The 21048-nt window shown below is 29.0% G+C and overlaps 1 protein-coding gene across 2 annotated transcripts; it reads left to right on the plus strand.

Annotated features, from left to right (window-relative positions):
• Positions 1–9161: 9161 nt before the first annotated feature.
• LOC108450800 (F-box protein At2g39490-like) lies at positions 9162–11715 on the plus strand. Of its 2 annotated transcripts, XM_053028773.1 has the most exons (5): positions 9167–9401; positions 9479–9604; positions 9732–10716; positions 10954–11115; positions 11280–11715. In XM_053028773.1, exons 1-5 carry the CDS (start codon positions 9307–9309, stop codon positions 11595–11597), a joined length of 1686 nt encoding a protein of 561 aa, XP_052884733.1. In that variant the 5' UTR covers positions 9167–9306; the 3' UTR covers positions 11598–11715. The 2 variants fall into 2 exon arrangements, with proteins under 2 accessions (XP_017604062.2, XP_052884733.1); XM_017748573.2 differs by lacking the exon at positions 9479–9604 and having other exon boundaries at positions 9162–9401.
• The last annotated feature ends 9333 nt before the right edge of the window (positions 11716–21048 follow it).

The raw sequence follows: 21048 nt of genomic DNA on the forward strand, positions 1-21048 counted from the left end.
TGACCCGAAGACCCGGGGAGGATTCGCGTGTTTTTTTAATAAATGGGAAAATTTCCAAATCGGCCCTTCCGTGTTTTCAAATTTTAAAATTTCATTTTAGTTTTTATTTTAATTTAGCCCCAGTATTTTATATCAATTTCAATTTAATCCTAGCGCCCTTTTTTAAATCCATTCCAAAGAAACGGAATCGTTTTCTTGGATTAGGGCTAATTTCCCAATGAGTCCCTTGGTTTTAATTCGTTTTCTAGATAAGCTTAAATTTTTTTTTAAATTTAGCCCAAAATTTTCAATTACTTTTAATTTTAGTTCCTTTTACTTATAAATTTATTTATTTAAAATTTATTTATTTATTTAATATATATTATTATTTTATATTAAAATTGCATGTTATATTATTATCAAATAGGAAAATACATTTATTTTATTATATCATATATTATTATATTATTTTATATGGCATATATATTATTTACATTGTATTAATATTTTTAAAAAGAATATATGTATTTTTTTCCATATGTTAATTATGTATAAAAATATTTTTTATTTATGTATGTTATATTATTATATGTTTTTTTCTATATACATTTTATATATTTCGCTATATTTATATATATTATATTATATTATTATTTGTTTTCATATTTTATTACATATTATACTTTACTCCTTATGATATTTTTATATATTATATTACATACATTTTATCATATTTTTTTACATTATCTTTGTTTTATTATAAAATATATACTATTTTGTTATTTATTAAGTATGTACATTCTTAAATTTTTAAAGTGTAATACCAATATTTAGTATATTATAAGTTATTATACCCCATGGTATAGTCCATATATATGTATCTTTTTTTATAAAAGGGGGTTTTCTTTTATCATTTTCATGTTTTTTAATGATATGTTTCTAAATAGCTTGTTTTTATTTTATACATTTAATTTGCTTATTTATTTTAGTTTCTTTCTTTATTTTGATATTGTCTAATAGGTTAAATTTACATCTTATTTTATTCTTGCTCTTATATATTCACATAAATTTAGTTATTTATGATAAATTGATATATACATTGGCATAAAATGTTGTTATGTATGTGTTATACAATTTATACTATTGAATTCACTATATTCCATGTTATACTTTGTACGTAATAATGCTATTTATGATCATGCATAAAATAATAGCATATTAGATAATTTAGATTCTTGTTCGTCACCTTTACTATATTTGCATGAAATGATAAAACATATATATATTGAAATTAGGATATTTTAATTTCTTATAATATGTAAAACATATCATTTTTAAACCAAAAGTCATATCTTATTTAATTAAAAAGGAACTTTTAAAAAAGAGCAAGGCAATGTTTTGAATACTTAGAAATTCGAGAAATAGTGCCCTAACATGCTGGGTTGCAATTTCTCGTTTGTCTAAATATTTAAAATATCCTTTTAAACAAATTTTATAAACACAAGATGATTTTAGTTACGAAAGATTAAAGATATCGTGTCCAATCATGCTGGATGTGATGTTTGTACTCTTTTAAAACGAATGAATTTTGATTCTTCTCTCAAAACATCACGGTTTAAGGGAAATATCATTTTTTTTAAATTCTTTCAAATTTCTGACACTAAGACAAGAATTACTCAATTTGGTACCAATTATGGGTGTTACGAGGGTGCTAATCCTTCCTCGTACGTAATCGACTCCCGAACCTGTTTTCTCATAATTTCTTAGGCCAAAACGTTTTATATAGTGATCCAATCGCACTTTAAAAGATTGGTGGCGACTCCCATTTTCATTTTCAAAAAGTCGAACCCCGTTTTTCAAACCCTTTAAAAAATGGTTTCGACATATATATATAATTTATTCAAAATTAATTAAATTTCATTTATTTAATTTTTTTATTTTATATTTGAGGACCTTTGTCAATGTGTTAATAGCTTGAAGCTACATCAAATTGAGCTAGTAAGCTTAGTTGTTTTACTCGTAGAAAAATAATATATGAACCTTTTCTTCGTTGGTTGGATGATAATATTTTAACTTTTGGATTTAAAAGGAAAACGATAATATTTTAATTTTAGCTCCTATAAAATATTAATGTTTTAAATTTAAATTTGATTAAAAAAATGCACATCCCTAGTGTACAAGCCCAATTTGCGGGCCCAAATTAATACCCAACTAAATGCCCCAAGCCCAAAAGAACCCTAGCCCAATACATTAAAGAAAAAAAAAAGGAAACCTAAAAACCCTAGCCGTTCAGCCACCTGCTGTCTGTCCCATCACCACTTGCCCCACCGCCACTGTGCCACCGCCCATTTTCCTGCAAAATTAAGTAAAGAAAAGACAGTGTAAAATAAAAAAAAAGGATTTGTAAATGGCTATAAAAGCCAAACGAATTGTAAGGATGAGATTCGGCATTTGTGAAATAAAAACAACATTAGATTTTAAACATACGAGCAAGAATATAGACCCTAGCAACATCAAAAGCAGGAAGATAGCTCAATATCAGAGATCGGAGAACCGAAAGTAGCAAATCTAAGGTGATTTAACTTTATTTTTATTTTGTTTTTGGATCCATTTCCTCATTTATACATATAAATTAAAAACATAAAAAAATAAAAAAAAGGGAAGAAAAATATCTGGGGTGGCGACGGTGGCCGTGATTTAACTACTGGCGGTGATCGGCCGATATCTCACGGATTCAGGCAAATCAGAGAAATGAAACTTCTTTTTGTTAAAACACAAATGGGAAATGAATTTTAAAAAAAAACTGATTTAAATAGGGCTCGCGAACGACGCCGTTTCATTAGGCCCCTAAACGCCCAAAACGGTGTCGTTTTGGGGGGGTGACCCGCAACACGACCCGTCAGCCTCAGAAATCCGCGTGTTTTTTTTTAGCGGAAGGGCTATTTGCGCATTTAGCCCTTCCGCTTTTTCATGTATCTACAATCAACTTTTTTTTACTTTAAATTTGGCCCTGGAATTTCTCTCGTTTTTCAATTTGGTCCTCGACCACGTGCTGCATTTTAGGGAGGGGGAATATTGCATTTTCAGCCCTTCTAGGTTGCGCACATATTGCAATTTGGTCGTTTTCTTTTTATTTCTTTTGAAATTCGCCCCAAAATTCATTTTTATTTCAATTTTCGTCCCTCTTTTTACCTTTTCTCATTATTTTATTTTAATTTTAAATATTATTTATACTATTATATTTTATTACTGTTATTATTTTTATTATTTTTATTTATTAGCATTTCATTATTATTTTTTACTTAATACTTATATATATATATATATATATATATTAGATAGTATTAATAGTTTTTAATTATTGTTTTGGTTAATGTTTTGTATGTCACATATGTATTCTTTTAATATATACATACATATTATACTCCATATTACGTATATATATATTAACATTATATTATGTATATTTTTAAATATTATGTATGTATTTTTTATTATGTATATATATTATGTACATACTTTTAATATTATCATGTATTCATATATACGTATATATCTATATAATATTATTAATAGTTGTTTTTCTAACATTATTATTATTTCTAACATGTACATACTATGTAAATATTTTAATATTATATTATGTACACATTTTTATATATTACATATATATATCTATTAATATTATATTTTCATTATTATGTATATACTCTTTAATACTAGTATACATTTTATTTCTATTATTACGTATATGTTTTAATACATATATGTATATATTTATATATCGTTATTATTAGTTATCTTTTTTTAAATAATAAATATTGTATATATATTTTTAATCTAGTGTTATATGTTTTACATATATCGCTCCCTACTATTTCATATCTACGTTATTACTATCATGTTTAATACCATATATTATTATCGCTTTTATACTATTGTTACTTATATTATTATTATTATTATTATTATTATTATTATTATCATTTTCGTTATTATTGCCATTTCGTTGTTCCATGTTTTATTCATTTTATTTATTCGTTAATTTACTTATGTATTCGATCATTTCATTTTCCTCATGCATTTGTTTATATTTACATGTTACTAGCCTTGCTATTATTTCACCTTTTATAATCGCTCATACTATTATTTTTGACACTGTCGCAACTATTGTTATGTTATTATTCATATTAATATTATAATTTGCTTTTACGTTTTACTATAAATCACGTTATTTTTTACTCAATATATTAATACAATTCTTCGATAAAAGTAATATTCTATATTAAGTAATTCGAGATAATCGTGCCCTAACTTACTGGGTTTCGATTTTTCTCATTTAACCTAAATAACAGAATATTCTTTTTAATCACAATGTGAGTTTTAAAAAAATGCTTATTTTAGGAGATACGAGGTGTGGTGCCCTAACTTACCGGGTATGACATTTTGTTATCTCGAAATAAGATTTTTCGCAAATAAAGGCAATATTCGGTGTTCAAAAATCAAGGAAACGTACCCTAACTTATTGGATTTCGATTTTCCTCGTTCACTCTAACTAACCGAATACCCTTTTAAAAGAAGTTAAAATACGTTAATTTTAAATAAAAGGCAAACTCAGTCTCAAAGTTCGAGATGTCGTGTCCTAACTTACTAGGCATGATATTTTATTAGTTCGAGATGAGAGAGTCCTTAACATCCGTTTAATTTATGCAGTCATTTTTAAATTAGCATTAATACAAAGAGGGATCGTATTTTAAATTCTTTCAAGTTTTCAAATTTTCGACACTAAGACACTAATTAATCAACTAGGTACCAATTTTGGGCGTATCGAGGGTGCTAATCCTTCCTCGTGCGCAACCGACTCTCGAACTCATTTTTTGATTTTCGTAGACCAAAAATTATCATTTTAGTAAATCTTAAATTTTATTAAAATGATTAATTTAAGGTGATCCGATCACACCTCATCAAAAAAGGATTGGTGGCGACTCCAGTTCTTTCATTTTCCAAAACTTAAGTCGATTTTCGTTTTTCAAAAAAATAGTTACGACACCTAGTGGTGAGCCGAGAAACTAAGCCACTAACACGTCTTGCATTGCTGCTTCTGTTTTGTTTTGTTTAGCTACTTATTGCGTTTAAAGGATGTTGCCAAGGATTAAAAGAAAGTTGAAACACAGCATTCATTTGAGCTTGTCAAATTTTCTGATTCAGAAATGTTTATATTTTTCTCATCCACATTCTACAAACATCAAAATGCCCTTCTAACTTTGGTATTCTGTGATGTAATTGGAAAAAGAATGTAACGCCCCAAAATTCTTATGTTTGTTTCTGTAAAATTTTAATATAAATATTTATCTGCTTTAGTGATTATGTGTTCTAGGTGTGTGTGAGGGGTTCCAAGTTCAAGCTTTACTTTTAGCAATTTTTGTTATTTTTTGAATTAGCCCTATCTTTGTTCAGTGGACTTATATTTAATTGCCTGTGATTTTATATCAAAATGAGCTTGTTGGTTCAAATGACAAAGGAGTAAGTGTGTTTGAGGTTTTATGTTTGAATCCTTGCGTGAGCGCATGGATATTTATTTTTACTCAGTTGACTGAGAAAGTTTCAATTCAACTTAAATGCTGAAGTGGTTGAGATTGTGTAGTTAGTAGGAGTTGGGGTTTATCAAATTAATTTTTATTTTATTTTTTTCTTTTTGCCAAAAATCCCTTCAGTTCTCACATTTCATTCTTGTCCTTCCTCTGTTTTTCTCTTTTCCTTCTCTTTTGTTATTTTCCTTTGCTTTCGGTGTCATCTTTTTATTTTTCGAATTATGGTACCTCTGTTCACGAAATTCGTACGCATTGGTAAGTGGTGATGGTTTTTCTGTTCGAATAGGGAGTTTTCTTTTAGAATCGTTAGAACGGTTTCTCTTTTCTGATTGGTAGTAATTATGTTTGGCTGTAACGAATCGAGAAGATCATGGCTCTTCTCTTGTAGATTTGTAGTTAATCATTCGGGGTGTTGGACTAAGTCGTAAGTGCTCGTTTTAAGTTATGGTTGATTTTGGGTTTTCAGTTTAATCGAATGTAAGGACAGAAATTGAGCGTTGTTTTGTCAGTTTTTAGGTTCTAGAAAGCTCGAGATAGTTTTCGCATAGTTTTCGCATCAAATCGATATCAAGTGTATGCCCAAAACACAGAAACGAGGTTTCGACAAAAGCCAAAAAAGGCCACTGTCGACGCCACGCGGGCGTGTGGTCACTCGTGTGGTAGGCCATGTGTGAGTACATAGCCATGTGATCAACGAAGACATGGTCGCGTGCAGCAGACGGTAGTGTGGTGGCTCGAATGTAGACGTGTGGGCCATACGGGCTAGGCCATGTTGGGCATTTAGGCCAACACTGACATGACACATAGGCGTGTCATTTATTGGCTAGGCCGTGTGGGCAACACAGGCCAGGCCAATCTGGGCGTGTGGGCCACACAGTCATGGCACACGGGCATGTGGGGCCATTATACTAAAATTTCCCATAAGGTCGCACAAGACCGTAGGGTCGGTAAAGGCTTACTAAACCCTATAACTATGTGATTTATTATACTGTAGTACTGTTTTGAGGATGTCTATGCATGTGCATCTGCTATCTATTTATATAAGCATGTTAAACATGATCTATCTGTTAATTCCGTATATATGTACTGTTACTGTTATTGGGGTGGGATGATGTATATCGAAGGAAGTGTCTGAAAGACAGTTTTGCCTATTATCTAGCAACTTGGCTGTGTTATATCTGTTATGTGCCGCATCAGTACTACATGGTGTGTACAGCTGGATATGTGTTTTAAACCCCACATGGTGTGTAGAGATGGTCGGAGATGGTGTGTAGAGGTTGGGGGTAGGATATCTGATTTCTGATTCTGAATTAAATATCTGCATCTGTATCTGAGATGGGCTTGGGCCTGAATATGCATCTGTGACTGTAATGGGCTTAGGCCGAATCTGTATCTGACTGATTTTGATTTTCTGGTTGTCTACATGCTTAATTCTTTGGGGTTACACACTGAGTTTATGTAAACTCACCCTTTTTCTATTTATATTGTATAGGTAATCCACAAAGTTAGGTAGATCGGTGTAGCGGAGGACTCGACGGTGACCACTTGTTATTACTGTCTTATATGTTTTATGGTTTTAATTAAGTTTTGGCATTGAGATTTGAGAGGTTGTATTTGTTGGGACTCTCTAGACTCTTTAAAATGTTTGGCTTTAGTTTTGGGCTTTTGGATTTAACCTGCTTATTACGATGATGGTTATACCTAAAACATGATTTTCTAAAAATGTGAACTGTTTTCCTTAAACATGATGATTTTCCTAAACTTCCGCTAAAATGATACGTTTTAAGGCAAGTCGACTAATTGAACATATGTTTTGAAATAAATGAAAGAAATTAAAAGTTTAGATGCTTAAGGTTTTTATCGAGTTAGCTCCATTTTTAAAATCCCTTCTATTTGACATCACCAGATTCGACCATAACGTCTATGTCGAGTTTGGGGTGTTAAAGAAATTGATAAAACTTCGATTCTGCAAAACTGAAACTACTGGTGCAGCCTTGGCACTCTCTCAAGTTTTGATATGTCGGAGACTTGAGTTTTTAAGTGGTAAGTAGTTACTTCTGCAAGAAAGCAATTCCCTTATCAATGCTGGCCTTTAATTCTGGCTTAAGAGCTTCCAAATCCTTCTCTTTGTACTTGGATAAGCGTACGAGGTCAGATGGAATCAAAGCTTCAACGCAGAATGGAAGATCAGTCTGATCGGACTGCACGAAAGAGCACTCCTAGATGTCCCCGTCTCCATCCAAAGCGTGAAGGGATTATCCAACAAAACTTGGGGCTGCATGGGTGATAGAAGCAAAGGTAACTTAGGAGACTGTGAACTCTAATAGAAAAGACAAATCTTTATTGAATAACTTCTCTCTAACAGAGGTAGTCCACATGGAGAGGACCAATCTCCCGATACAAGCTGGAAAAACCTAGCGATAGAATATAAGTATCCTTAAATTCCAAATGCATTCACAATATAAAATATTGATATGTGGCATGAAAATAAATAAAGAATTTATGTTAGGAAAATTACGACATAAACCCTTCTATTTTTTTATATAATTTTTAATGGTGCTCTACAAATTATATTTTACAATAAATTCTTCCAATTTGCTTATATTCAATAATGCAACGTACAATTTTTACTATTTTTAAATTTTATTTTATAATAAGTCCTATAACATATTTTTTATATTTATTTTTTGTTCCAGCTATGAAACTTCTTTACAGACATTTAGGTAAAATATACCATTTTGACAAAAAAAAAAAACTGTAGTTTTAAAATGTTAATAACAATTAATTTTAATGTTGAATTAAAATTCCTTTATAGTCACAAAAGTGAAATCTTATTATTGTTCTGGTAGAATATACCTTTTTTTATTAATTTTGAAGCTAAATTAATACAATCAGTTGATGAATTATTTGATCTTGATTTTCAAAAAGTATACCTTACTTTTAACCAATATTATAAATTATGCACATATCATCATATCATATATAAGTTTTTAAATAAATATGTTTTAAAATTTGAAGATAAACTTAAAAATTAAAAATATTTGTTAAAATTTTTAAAGCAGTTTAAAATTAAATATTTTTAAACAACTTTAGCTTTTTTTTTTCCAAATTTTATAAAAGTTTACATAAATATTTTAAAAATGTATAAAATATGTTAAAACACTTAATTAAACATGTATTCAAATAAAATATATTTTCTATTTACTTTATTTAAATAAAAGTTCCATTTAAAACTTCATTAAAGTAAAATATTGAATTTTTAATAATTTTCAAAACTTCATTTAAAAATTTAAAATTATTAAATATATTTTAATTTATACACACCAAATCAACTTGGGATTAAAAAAACTAATTTATTAATAAAAGAGAGTGGTTACAAAACACAATCAACCCCAAAACCAAAAACAACACACAGTAGCAGCAAAACAAGATCAAATCTCAACCCTTGGACTAAAAGGAAAGAGTTGATTGGATTGAGTGACCCAGGAACAAAATGGTCATCACCAGCCTTGGACTCTTGAAGGTTACTAGAGCCCAATGTTTTATAATCCAATTCCACTAACGACACCACAATAGCAGTTGTTTTACTTATCTAATTAACATAAACTTTGACTATTCAATTTAAAAGAATCTCCATTATAAAATTTAAAAACACTTTTCCAAGGCCCCTTTGGCAAGAAAGTTCAAAGTTAGTTTGCTTATATGTTTAGAATACTCAACAATGCCCTGATGAAAAATGGAGAAGAAAGTCGGGAGAAAGAAAATTAAGCAAGAGAAACAGAGGCATGATCCAGATGATGATAATAACCCAAGGAACACTTCAAGTTCCAGGTAACACCTCTTAGTTTATCGCTATATTTTCTTCTAAACTTTCAGTATTTTAGTTCAGTCTGGTTGTATTTGATCAGGTATTCGGATACCAGTGGTTTAAAGGATTACGTTTTTCACCAAATTATTCCATCATTTATGTATATATGGAAGCATGATCAAGAGAAATCGTACAAACATGTCGATGTCCCAAAAAGCTCGGCTAAGTGAGAACTTTCATATGTACTTTTTTTTTTTTTGGGGGGGGGGGGGGGATTTTGTTATTTGTTATGATCAAACAACTTTTGGGTTTTGATATGATGAATATTGTTGTTTTTTTTTCTCTTGGAACAGAAATAATATGGACCCAAATGATTTCATCAGTCATTTGCCTGATGACATCCTTCACCACATCATTTCGCTTCTCCCTTTTAAATCCGCTGTCCGAACCTCTTTCCTTTCAACTCACTGGAAACACCTCTGGAAAGAGGCTTTGTTGGACTCAGTCCATGATGTAATAACAATAGAAGCTGCCATTACAGCGATAACAAGCTTTGTTGATGATTTTGACACACGCCATAGGCCTAGAAATAAGTGGGGTCTCATATTTGAGCTGGGTCATGGAAGAGGCAGCTTAGTTGCTAGCATTTCCAGCAATAGTTCACTTAAACTTGATTTCTCAGCTGGTAAACAAGAATTCCCGATGCCATTTGATTTGTTTTTGAAGATGAATATTGCACCGCCTAACCGATTGTCACGTCGGTACATGTTTGATTGGTTGCTTGAGGAAAATCACCCATCGCAAAGCGAACAGCCACCTTCAAACACAATGAGGGTAAAATCTTTGCATCTCATATCAGTAAGCCACCTTTCTAATATGGCAGTTTCTTCTTTGGTGCCAAAGTTGCCATTTCTTCGAAGCTTGACTATCGCCAAATGCAATGGATTACAATCTTTACAGATAAAAGAGGCCAAAGGGCTTCGTAAGTTAGTAGTCCTCGATTGTCCCCATTTACAATCTCTCAGTTTTGAAGGCTCGTCTTTAAAATCTTTCAGATATAGAGGCAACTTAGTATCCTTTCGGTTTAGAGGGAAATGTAATTGTTTTCCCCTAATTCGTTTTTGTGAGTGTGGGTTACTCTTGGATGACGCTATGATTGATATCAGACAAGGTGCTCTAACACAGTGGACATGGGACTTTGAGATTGAGACTCCCTTTTCTCGTGGTCTCCGTAAAGGAAATCATTGTGACTGCGCCAACAAGTATAAATGCTTCAACTCGATTTTGAGAAGCATTAAGGATGTTCAATCTCTAACAATGTGCAGATGGTTTTACGAGGTATGTTCATTCGTTCATCTATGACTCTCAGTAATTTTGGAATTTGTGTATTCGTATAGGATATGGGTATGTGTTTTAGATGGATATTCACTCTTTTGGGTGTTTTTCTTTTTCATGTCTTTGAAGGATCGTGTATACTCAGAGACAAATCCTTTAAGCAAATTGAAAAGTCGAACCAAAATCTTTGCTAACCTTTCATAACTCAATCTTTGATCGGTGTTATTGTGATTTGTTTAGACAACGATGTGCAAAAAGTTACCCTTTTCGAGTAGATGCCCCAAATATTATTTGAGCGTACTAGAGCTTTGGTGGATTGATTGTTCAATGGAAAGAGAATCTATCAATGCCTTACTTTGCTTTCTGAAGCTTTGTCCTAACCTGAAAAGGCTTAATATCACTGTAAGTCTCCCATTTCTTTGACGTACTCTGCATATTTTATTATATAAGCAGTGTTACTTGGATAAATGTCACATACTTGTATATTTTATATGTATATATTAATTTTCTTTAAAAAAAAATTAATGCACAAATATACACTTGAAATATCTTACCAAAACTTGCAGCTTGATCCAAAATGCTATAACTTACCCAGCACTGGAAAATTCTCAACTTCAGTCATTGTTCCTGATAAGCTCGATGATCTCAAAGTTGTGAAAATAGAAGGATTTGCAAATGAAGAAAAGGAGAATTTCATGGCAAGGCGACTCATACCTTTATTTGGAGAAAATAATCCAGTCATTATATCAAAACCAAACGGAAAATGTTTGAAACATTTGGTAAAAATGGCAAAGCTGGAGAAGAAAGGGAAGTATCCTTACAAGTTCGAAATGGTTGAAAATGTTGATGAAAATTTTCCAGATCATGTTCATATTAATATCTAATTTCCAGTCAAGAATAGCAAATTTAAGTTCTGCAAATAGTGATCATAAGATTGGTTTTTGTTGGAAATTAAGTTTCTTTTGATTTACTGTTAGAAATTAAGTTATTTTTTCAGAAAAATTATTCACTCAATTTTTGATAAATTTCTTTTTTATCACCGAACTAAGAAAAATTATAAAATATTCCCTCATCCTGTTTATCCATTTCTATTACCTAGTCATAGATTAATTTGAACAATAATAAATTTAACCTCAATATTTATAATAATTTTTTTATCATAATCTTGTCAATTCTAACTTAAATTGAGTTTAATTTTATTTGATTTGATCATGAAAAGTTAACAATTTAAATTTGTCCAATTTAAACCTAAATGGGCTGAAACCCAAAATTGGTATAACTTAAATTTGACACTAACCTAAAATAACCAAAACTTGAAAAGACCTAAGTAAATAACCTAAAGTACTCCAAATTTAAATTAAGTATATATATTTAGAAAAATTATAATCTAAAATATTAATTAGTTTTAATTTATAACTTTTAAATTGTAATTACCATTATTTATTGTTATTAAATATGCGATTTTAGCTTTTATCATATGATCTTGATAGTGAATAGAAAATACTATAAATATTGAATAAAAATCTATATTATTAAAATTAATAGATAAAGAAAAAGTATCAAAATACAATGCAAAATCTCAAAATAATGATATATTTCAAAACCTCAAAATATATTTTATTTTGATTTTGTTTGACTTCAAAACCTATTTTAAAAAAGTAAATTTTATTTTTATTTTCATTTGTTTTTAATTTATTTGAAAATCCTAACTTTTTTACTAATTTTCCTTTTAACTTTTATATGTTTTTAAATCCTAAAAATCGAATCCATTTATATTTATCATGTAATTCTTAAATTTAGATAATAATATTAACAATAAAATATTAAATGTTATATTACAATAAAATATTTGTAATTGTTATGAATATCTTATTAAATAGATGTCCATCAAGATCAAGATAAAGGTTTGATATACTTTAAATTCTAACAACTATCGAATTAGATGTCTATTTTTTTATACTTCTTATACCTATAAATAGAAACTCTAATGAAGCATTTTAATCATCCATTGATCAATAAAATATATTCTTTATTGCTTCCATATTTTTTTTATTCTTTACTCTATCTATCTCTTTATTTTATAACAGCAATGAATTAAGGTTATATTATATTAATAATTTATTATATTTTATTTCATAAAATATTTCTGATAATTATTAATTTTATATTAAATTTAAATAAATTTACTTAATTTTATTTAACAATTAAGAAACTTTAATAGTAAAATTAGTATAACTCCAAATGATGTAAACCATAAATGGTCCCAACCCAAAATTTATATAAACCTAAAATATTTTAAATTAGAAATTATCACAATTTAAAATAATTTGAAAATTTCCAAATTTAATCAAGTGTCTACATATGATTCCTAATTTGTATCTTTCAGCCCAAAAAAGACAAGCTTCTTTTGGATGTTGTTTTAAGTGTTTTTCCAGGAAACTTGTTTTGGCTGATATTCCTTTTAAGAATATTATTGTTTATATCCCAAACTTGTCAACATTATCTTTTTTTTAAGTTAATCAATTATTAATGATTTCTTTTTCCACATTGTTTATTAAACTTTTTGGATGACAAGTTATTTTTTATGTTTCCTCAAAATTATTTTTTTATAATTTGTGGTTGTTTTTTTAAGATTTAAATTTAAATATTCTTTTTAAGAGTGTAATATGTCTTACTATTACATTTAATGTTTATTAATTGTCATTTAATATACTAGATTTTGATTAAAAATATAATATTAAAATTATATTTATAAAAAAATCAATAATTAGATTATAGGTTAAATAGCAAAGTGTTTATAACTATATATTCTTTTGAAAGATAATAAATTATATTAAGAGTACAGGAAAATAAATCCAAGTATAGGAGGACAAATTAAAACCCAAAGCTAATAAGTTTTTCCCCATACACTCATTCCTATCATCTATCTTTTCCCCAGTAAAATGAGATGCATATAATAAAGGTGCTTGAGACAATGCGTGAGCGATTCCCAGTAAAATGAGATGCGTATAACAAAGCTGTTTGAGACAATGTTTGAGTGATCTTATTGACAATTAGTCGAGCCCATTGAAAGAACACATGATGAAGTTGATTTTTCAAAGCATTATAATCATTAATAATCGTACCAAATTCGGAAAGATAAACCGAGGGGTTGTTCAACACTAAACATCACCTCGCGATCCAGTTTGAAAATAGCCATGCTTAGCTGCAAAGTTTTTACCCATGACAAAGCCTTGTGAATCGAAACAGCCTCGGCTATATGAACATCAAAGGCACCTATCTTATGACCGGAGAGAATTGAAATGAACCGAATAGCATCATCTTGTATCATTGTTAGAGGTGAGCAAAACTCGATTCTACTCGAAAAAATAAAAAAAAATTCAAATTTTGATTTAAACAAATTGAGTTATTCAAGTTAACACGAATTTTTTTCTCATTTCGAGTTCGAATCGAATTGAGTTTTTGAGTTTAAATAATACGAATAATCCGAATACAAATTATAATATTTTATATTTTTACACCAAACCCAAAACCTATTTACTTACCTCCCAAAACTTTTACTCCCCTCCCATCCTACCCCTATCTACCCCAAACCCATTTCCTCCCCTAAATTTTATTTTGAATATTCTCCTCCCCCAAAATTTTATTTCCCCATTTACTTTTCTCTCAAAATTTTACTTCCCCTAAACCTTCAATATTTTTTATTTTTCCCCTAACTTTTACTTTCACCCTTTACCCTAAATCAAAAATCAAAATCATCCCAAAAATCATTAAATCTAAAGAGTAAAAATTTTATTTATATCTAATATTTATATTATTAAATTAAATTTCACATTTTGTAATATTTATATTATTGAATTGTTTAATCATATTGAATCTTTACAAATTTCTGTTAAAATTGAATTATTGATGATGTCATAAAATATTCGTGTTAAAATTTTATGTTGGTATCAATTTACACTTTATTTTTAAGATAATTTGTATTAAAAATCACATTTTTACATTTAATATATTTTTAATTTCAAAATACATAGTGACAAGAATCAAAAGATAATTGAAGTAACTAAACAAGCAAAGAAGCTAACCCGTATATAAAGTATTAATAAATAAATTATGAGGGGATGAAAGTTAATAACAAATTTGATTATGGTAGGCAAAATTGATTACGATAGGTGATAGTGATTACACGGACCAAAGTAATTTTTTTAATTTAACATAAACAAATATATTCGATTTGAATTCCTCTCACTCGACTCGATTCAAGAAAATTTTAAATTGAGTTAGGATGATAAAATAGGATTCATCAACTCTATTAACTCAAAATTTTTTCATTTGATTCGATTCAATCGAACGTTTACCCCTAATCACTGCAAAAAACTAGAAGTCCCTTCTACCTAGAGAATCATTGCATCCGTATTACATTTACACCAACCACATTCTGGAGTTGTCCAAGTGGTCGTAGCAGCTAGAGCCTGAGAACCTCGATGAGGAAACTACTAAAGCACAACTTTTGAATCAACCCAGTTTTGCATGGAAGTATCAACGATAGCAAGAAGTTGATTGCATGAAAAACCCCACTACTGCCAAATAGATAAACCATAAACCCCATAAACATGCAAGCAAACATGAGATATTAGTTCCATATTTTCCATCTAGGCAATCTTCAATAAATTAATCTCAAAACACTAGCAGAACATGTTAGAAAGAGGTGGAAAAGGAATAATTATCTTGTAGAGAAAGAAACAATCCTCGGGAAGGAATCTAAAGATGAACTCACTTATATTATACTTTGGTGTGTTTCACTCTCTCTTACTATGCTTCATCATATAAAAATTTATATATAGAAGTTGTAAGTGACTATTGCTTTCAATACATCATGTATCTAGTTAAGTACATTCATGCATGACCACTAGATTCATCCACTCTAGGTTCATTCATTAAATACAAATACATGAGCAAATATATTTTGGAATATTCAAATTATAATATCTAATAGAATCGACCATAACGCCCAAGGATGCCTATACCTCTAAAGCCTTAAAACAATGAAGCAGAACATGATTAAGAATTCCAGGTTCACCATATCAGTAGCAGTTGGTGTGTGAATAAGGTAAAAGAGAGTAAATTGGAGGGCTCACAAATGATCCTGCTTAAAAATCAAACTCTTAGACAGAAATTTCCCTAAAATGTAATTTAATAGCAAAATATATTACTAAGATTGTACCTTCCAAAATATTAAAAGATAAATAAAAACAATAAAGAACACCAAAAGTTTAAAAAGATTCAACAAATTATGTCTACGTTCCTCGGGTACTACCAAATATATTTCATTGAAAAAGATACAAGTGGAAAATTACAAATAGAAAGAAAGAAAATTTACCTTATGAAAAAAATGACTAATGTTGAGATGATTCAAAGGTGGGGAAATAATCCCTATTTATAGTAGTACAAACACTTCACAGCTTTGTATTTTTTAAATGTGGGATTGTGCTACTTTAACAAATCTCCACCTTAGCAAATTTTCACATCTTGAATCTCCTTGCAAAACAACATTTGATAGTGTCTTCAAATTTCAACCTTCAAGTTTTAACATTAATCAAGTCCAAATATAGTTGGAACTTGACTATAGTCACAACCTTATTCATCATATTGGTAGGATTCTTAGTGGTTGAAATTTTATAGATCTTTACTCCACTTTCTTCTAGAATCTCTCATGCAAAATGATATCGGGCATCAATGTGCTTCATCCTTGCATGATAAACTTGATTCTTTGCTAACTGAATATCAATATGACTTTTGTAATGCACTTTTACATAATTTTCCTTACTTTTTAGTTCACTATGCAACCCTTAAAGCCAAATTGCCTCATTTACAGCCTCTATGATTTCCAAATACTCTGCTTCTATAAAAGATAAAACAACTGTTGATTGTAAAGTAGACTTCCTACTAACTATTACCTTTGTGATGGTAAACATATAACTAATAGTTGGTCGTCATTTGTCCAGATCACTAACATAGTCTAAAGCACAATATCGAACCACACCGTGATTATCTTCCTACTAAAAAAATAATTCAATATCCATTGTATTTTGGATATATCGCAAAATTCATTTCACAGCTTACCAATGCTCATTTCTTGGATCATGCATATGTTTGAAAAACTCGATTTAAAATTGGTTTTTTGTTAGAGCAAAAAATTAAAAATTTGAAAACTAAACTAGTTTGAGATATTTATAGTAATAAACTTTTCCTGAAAAGTCAAAACCATACCACAGCTTAACACAAACATACCATTTTCTAGCCAACTCTCATGGCTTAACATATATAGAATTCAAAACTTAATACATGGATATTCTAGCTTATATATGGCATACTTAAAAGTATTTACACTTTCAAAAGTACCAAAAATGAGATAGATAGTGTGGTGACGATCCTCGACTATCCCCGAGCCTTCATTAGCTACGATAACTGTAAAACAGACAATAATCACACAGAGTAAGCTACAAAGAGCTTAGTAAGCCAAATACAATTATTCTAACTATTAAAGTATATAAATGGAAGTTAATAGCAAGAATTCATAGTCAATTCACAGAAACAGAGTCTTCCGTATTTAGAAATTCAGTACGATACAAACGTACCTGTAAAGATTATACATTTCATATATATAAATTCTCATATCCTGTACTCTACCATCAGACGGTTCAGAAGTGATACAAATACATCATAATGGAGTACAATGCCTACGTCCCAGACGTGGTCTTACATGTAATTCAGTGTCGATGCCTCTGTCCTCGACAGGGTTTTACACGAAATCAAATATGATGCCAATATCCCAGACATGGTTTTAAACATAAATCTCAAATCGAGGCCTGTGTCCCAGACACGGTCTTACACGATATCTCTGATCAATGTCAACGTTTCTTTAAAAACATACAGAGTTTTTCAAATACTAGCACATTATCAGAATTTATTCGAGATTAATTCATTAGGCTCTCACGGCCGTCCAATACAGAATATAACTAGTATATGCAACATTCACTCAATTTAACACATAATCATATTTTGACTTACCTCGTACGAATTTCAGACGGACACGAGTTAACTATTCAACTACTTTGGACTTCCCTCGATCTAAGTCCGATTTTCTTTGTTCTTGATCTAATACAATTCAAATTCAACCATTCAATCATTCATTTCATTCAAAATAATCCATGAACACATATTTAGGGCACTTTGCATTTTAGCCCTTATATTTTCACACTTTGACAATTTAGTCCATTTTTCACAAAATCACAAATATGCATAATTCATCAATACTATAGCTTGGCCAAATATACATGGCTTCCATACAAGGCCAAATAACACATTTAATTCACAATTTAGTCCTTCAAAACCTTATTTTCACAAATTAGCCCAAATAGCTCTATTTCATCAAAATTCAAGGACAAAACTTATAAATCATCTACTAAACCTTCATAATTCATCTAAGAACATTACAAAACTCATGATATCAACAATGGCATTTCATGAAATCTTTAGCAGAAACAAAAATTCAGACATGGGCTTTGAAGAACACGAAGCAACAATCACAGAAACGTAGAAATTATCAAAAACAGACGAAAATTCATACCTTAATCAAGATGAACAAGACCCTAGGAAGCCCTTTTTCTCTCTTTTTCCTTTGATTTTCGGTAAAAACAATGTGTTTATGGCCATTTTCATGTTTTATTTTATGTATATTAACTTAATATACCTTTTTACTATTTTACCCTTGTCTTTAAACATTAATAAACTATTTACTAATGTCTAACAAGGTCATTTAATGCATTACATGGCCAAATAACTACATAAGGACTTATTAGTCCAAAGCCATTTCAAAAACATACATTAAACATGTAGCATGCTAATTTCACCTTTTATGCGATTAAATCTTTTTTTTTTCATAATTAAGCACAGAAATAGACAAATTAAATCACAAAAAATTCACAGATACACATTCATATATTACAGACACAAAAAATAATATTAAAATTGTCAAAACTATTTTTTAAAAAATAAGGATCGACTTTATATTTTGAAAAGAAAACGAAAATTGGGAGTCGCCACCAATCTTTTTTGTTTAGGTGTGATCGGATCACTAAGAAGTTTGGTCATTTTAATAAAATATTTTGGTTTACTAAAACAATGATTTTGGTCTACGAAATTTGAGAAAATGGGTTCGGTAGTCGGTTACGTATGAGGAAGGATTAGCACCCTCGTAACGCCCAAAATTGGTACCTAATTGATTAATTAATGTCTTAATGTTGAAAATTGAAAAGATTTAAAATAAATTTTGAAATACGGTCCCTTTTTATGAATGTTTGGATAACTTGAAGTGGATATTAAGATTATCTTGTTTCGAAGAAATAAAATATCACATCCAACACGTAGAACACGACATTTCAAACCTTTGATACCAAAATCATCTCATGATTTCTAAAACTCATACATTGAAATTTTAAAAAGGATATTCGGTTGTTTGATCAAATGGAAAATCGAAACCCAACACGTAGGGCACGTTTTCTCGAAATTTCCTAACACAAAATATTGCCTTATTTTTGAAGAAAAATGTGGATGGAAATTTAAAGGGATGTTTGATTATTTGGATAAACAAAAAATTGAAACCCAGCACATTAGGGCACGATTTCCCGAATTCCAAACATCAATCATTGCTTTTGTTTTAGAGTTTAGAAAACGAGGGCGGGATTTTAAACAAAAATTTGATTATTTAAATAAACGAAAGATCGAAACCTAACACGTTAGGGTACGATCCCTCAAATTTCTAAACATCAAACATCGCCTTTGTTTTATTTAAAATTATTTTTTTGTGCGAATTTAGATAAAATTAATGAAACATTAAAAATGATACACGTTTTAATTGATTATGTTTTAAAGAAAAATCATTTGAAACATGAATGGGGTTATACTTGACGGATAATGGTAATATGACAAATTTGACATAATAATAACGTAACATACAAAATACAACATAATATATAACATTGATATCAATAAACTAACATATTAATATGCATGGATAATAATAAATATAATAATGGAAACAATAACGATAATCATCAACGAACAACAATAATAATAAAAATAATAATAATAATAATAATGATGTAAAGATCGAGAAAATAATAATATAATAATAAAATCTGAAGTTTTAAAATTATAAAAGGATATAAATAAATAAATGGTAAAATAAAGTAAAATAAATGTATGTAAAGAAAAAGAATAGATAAATAAATATAAAAGAAATATAATAGTAATAGTAATAATAACGCAAAGCTAATTGATTTAATAATATGATAATAATAAATAAGTAAAATAAAAGGAAAATAATAAAAGAGAAATCCGGAAAATATATAAAAAGAAACAAATAATAAATGGATAGACAAATAAATAAATACTAGCAATGAGAGAATAATAAAAATAACAAATATTTAAATGAAGATAATAAGAACAATAAATATTTAGAGAGTAAGCATTAAAATCTTTAATATATGTATGAGGGATATATAATATAGATGAATAAATAAAACGATAATAATAACAATAATAACGGAAGGAAGAAAAAAAACACATATAACGTACATCATTTAAATATCAACATAAATAATCAAAGACTAATGAATTAAAATAATATAAAAATAAATAATATAACAAGATTTAAAATAAATGATAAATGAAACCAATTAAAGTATAAAATAAAAATTTTAACATAAATAATATATAAAAGGTTTAAAATAATAATATATGAAACGGTTCGAATAAACAATATATAAATTTTAAATAAAGTATAAATTAATTTGAAATAAATAGTTTATAAAGCAAATTAAAGTAAACTATTAGAGGTGTGCATGGGCCGGGTCGAGGGCCCGCCTGAAATGTGAGAGGGTTTGGGCAAAAATATAGGCCCGAAAAATGGGCTTGGATAAAAAATAAGGCCCGTTTAAAAAATGGGCCGGGCCTTGGGTAAGATATTTTAGTTCGGCCCGGCCAGTTCCTACCTGCTGAAATTCACTAAAGGACAAAAAAAATCTACATTTTTTTTATTTTGAATATTATTTTCTTGTTGTTTTCTCCATATTTTGCTACCATTTTACTATTATTTTACTATTATTTTGTTGTTATTGTTTGGATATTGTATAAAATTTATTTTATTGTTAATTTTCTTATTATTTTAAAGGCATTTGTTAATTTTTTATTATTTTAGAAGCAATTGCTTGTTAAGTTGTATTTATCTTAGTGTTATTTAAGTCTACATATGTTTCAAAATTTATTCTCAAT

This window comes from Gossypium arboreum, chromosome 5 (genome assembly GCF_025698485.1).
Source record: "Gossypium arboreum isolate Shixiya-1 chromosome 5, ASM2569848v2, whole genome shotgun sequence".
Lineage (NCBI taxonomy): Eukaryota > Viridiplantae > Streptophyta > Magnoliopsida > Malvales > Malvaceae > Gossypium > Gossypium arboreum.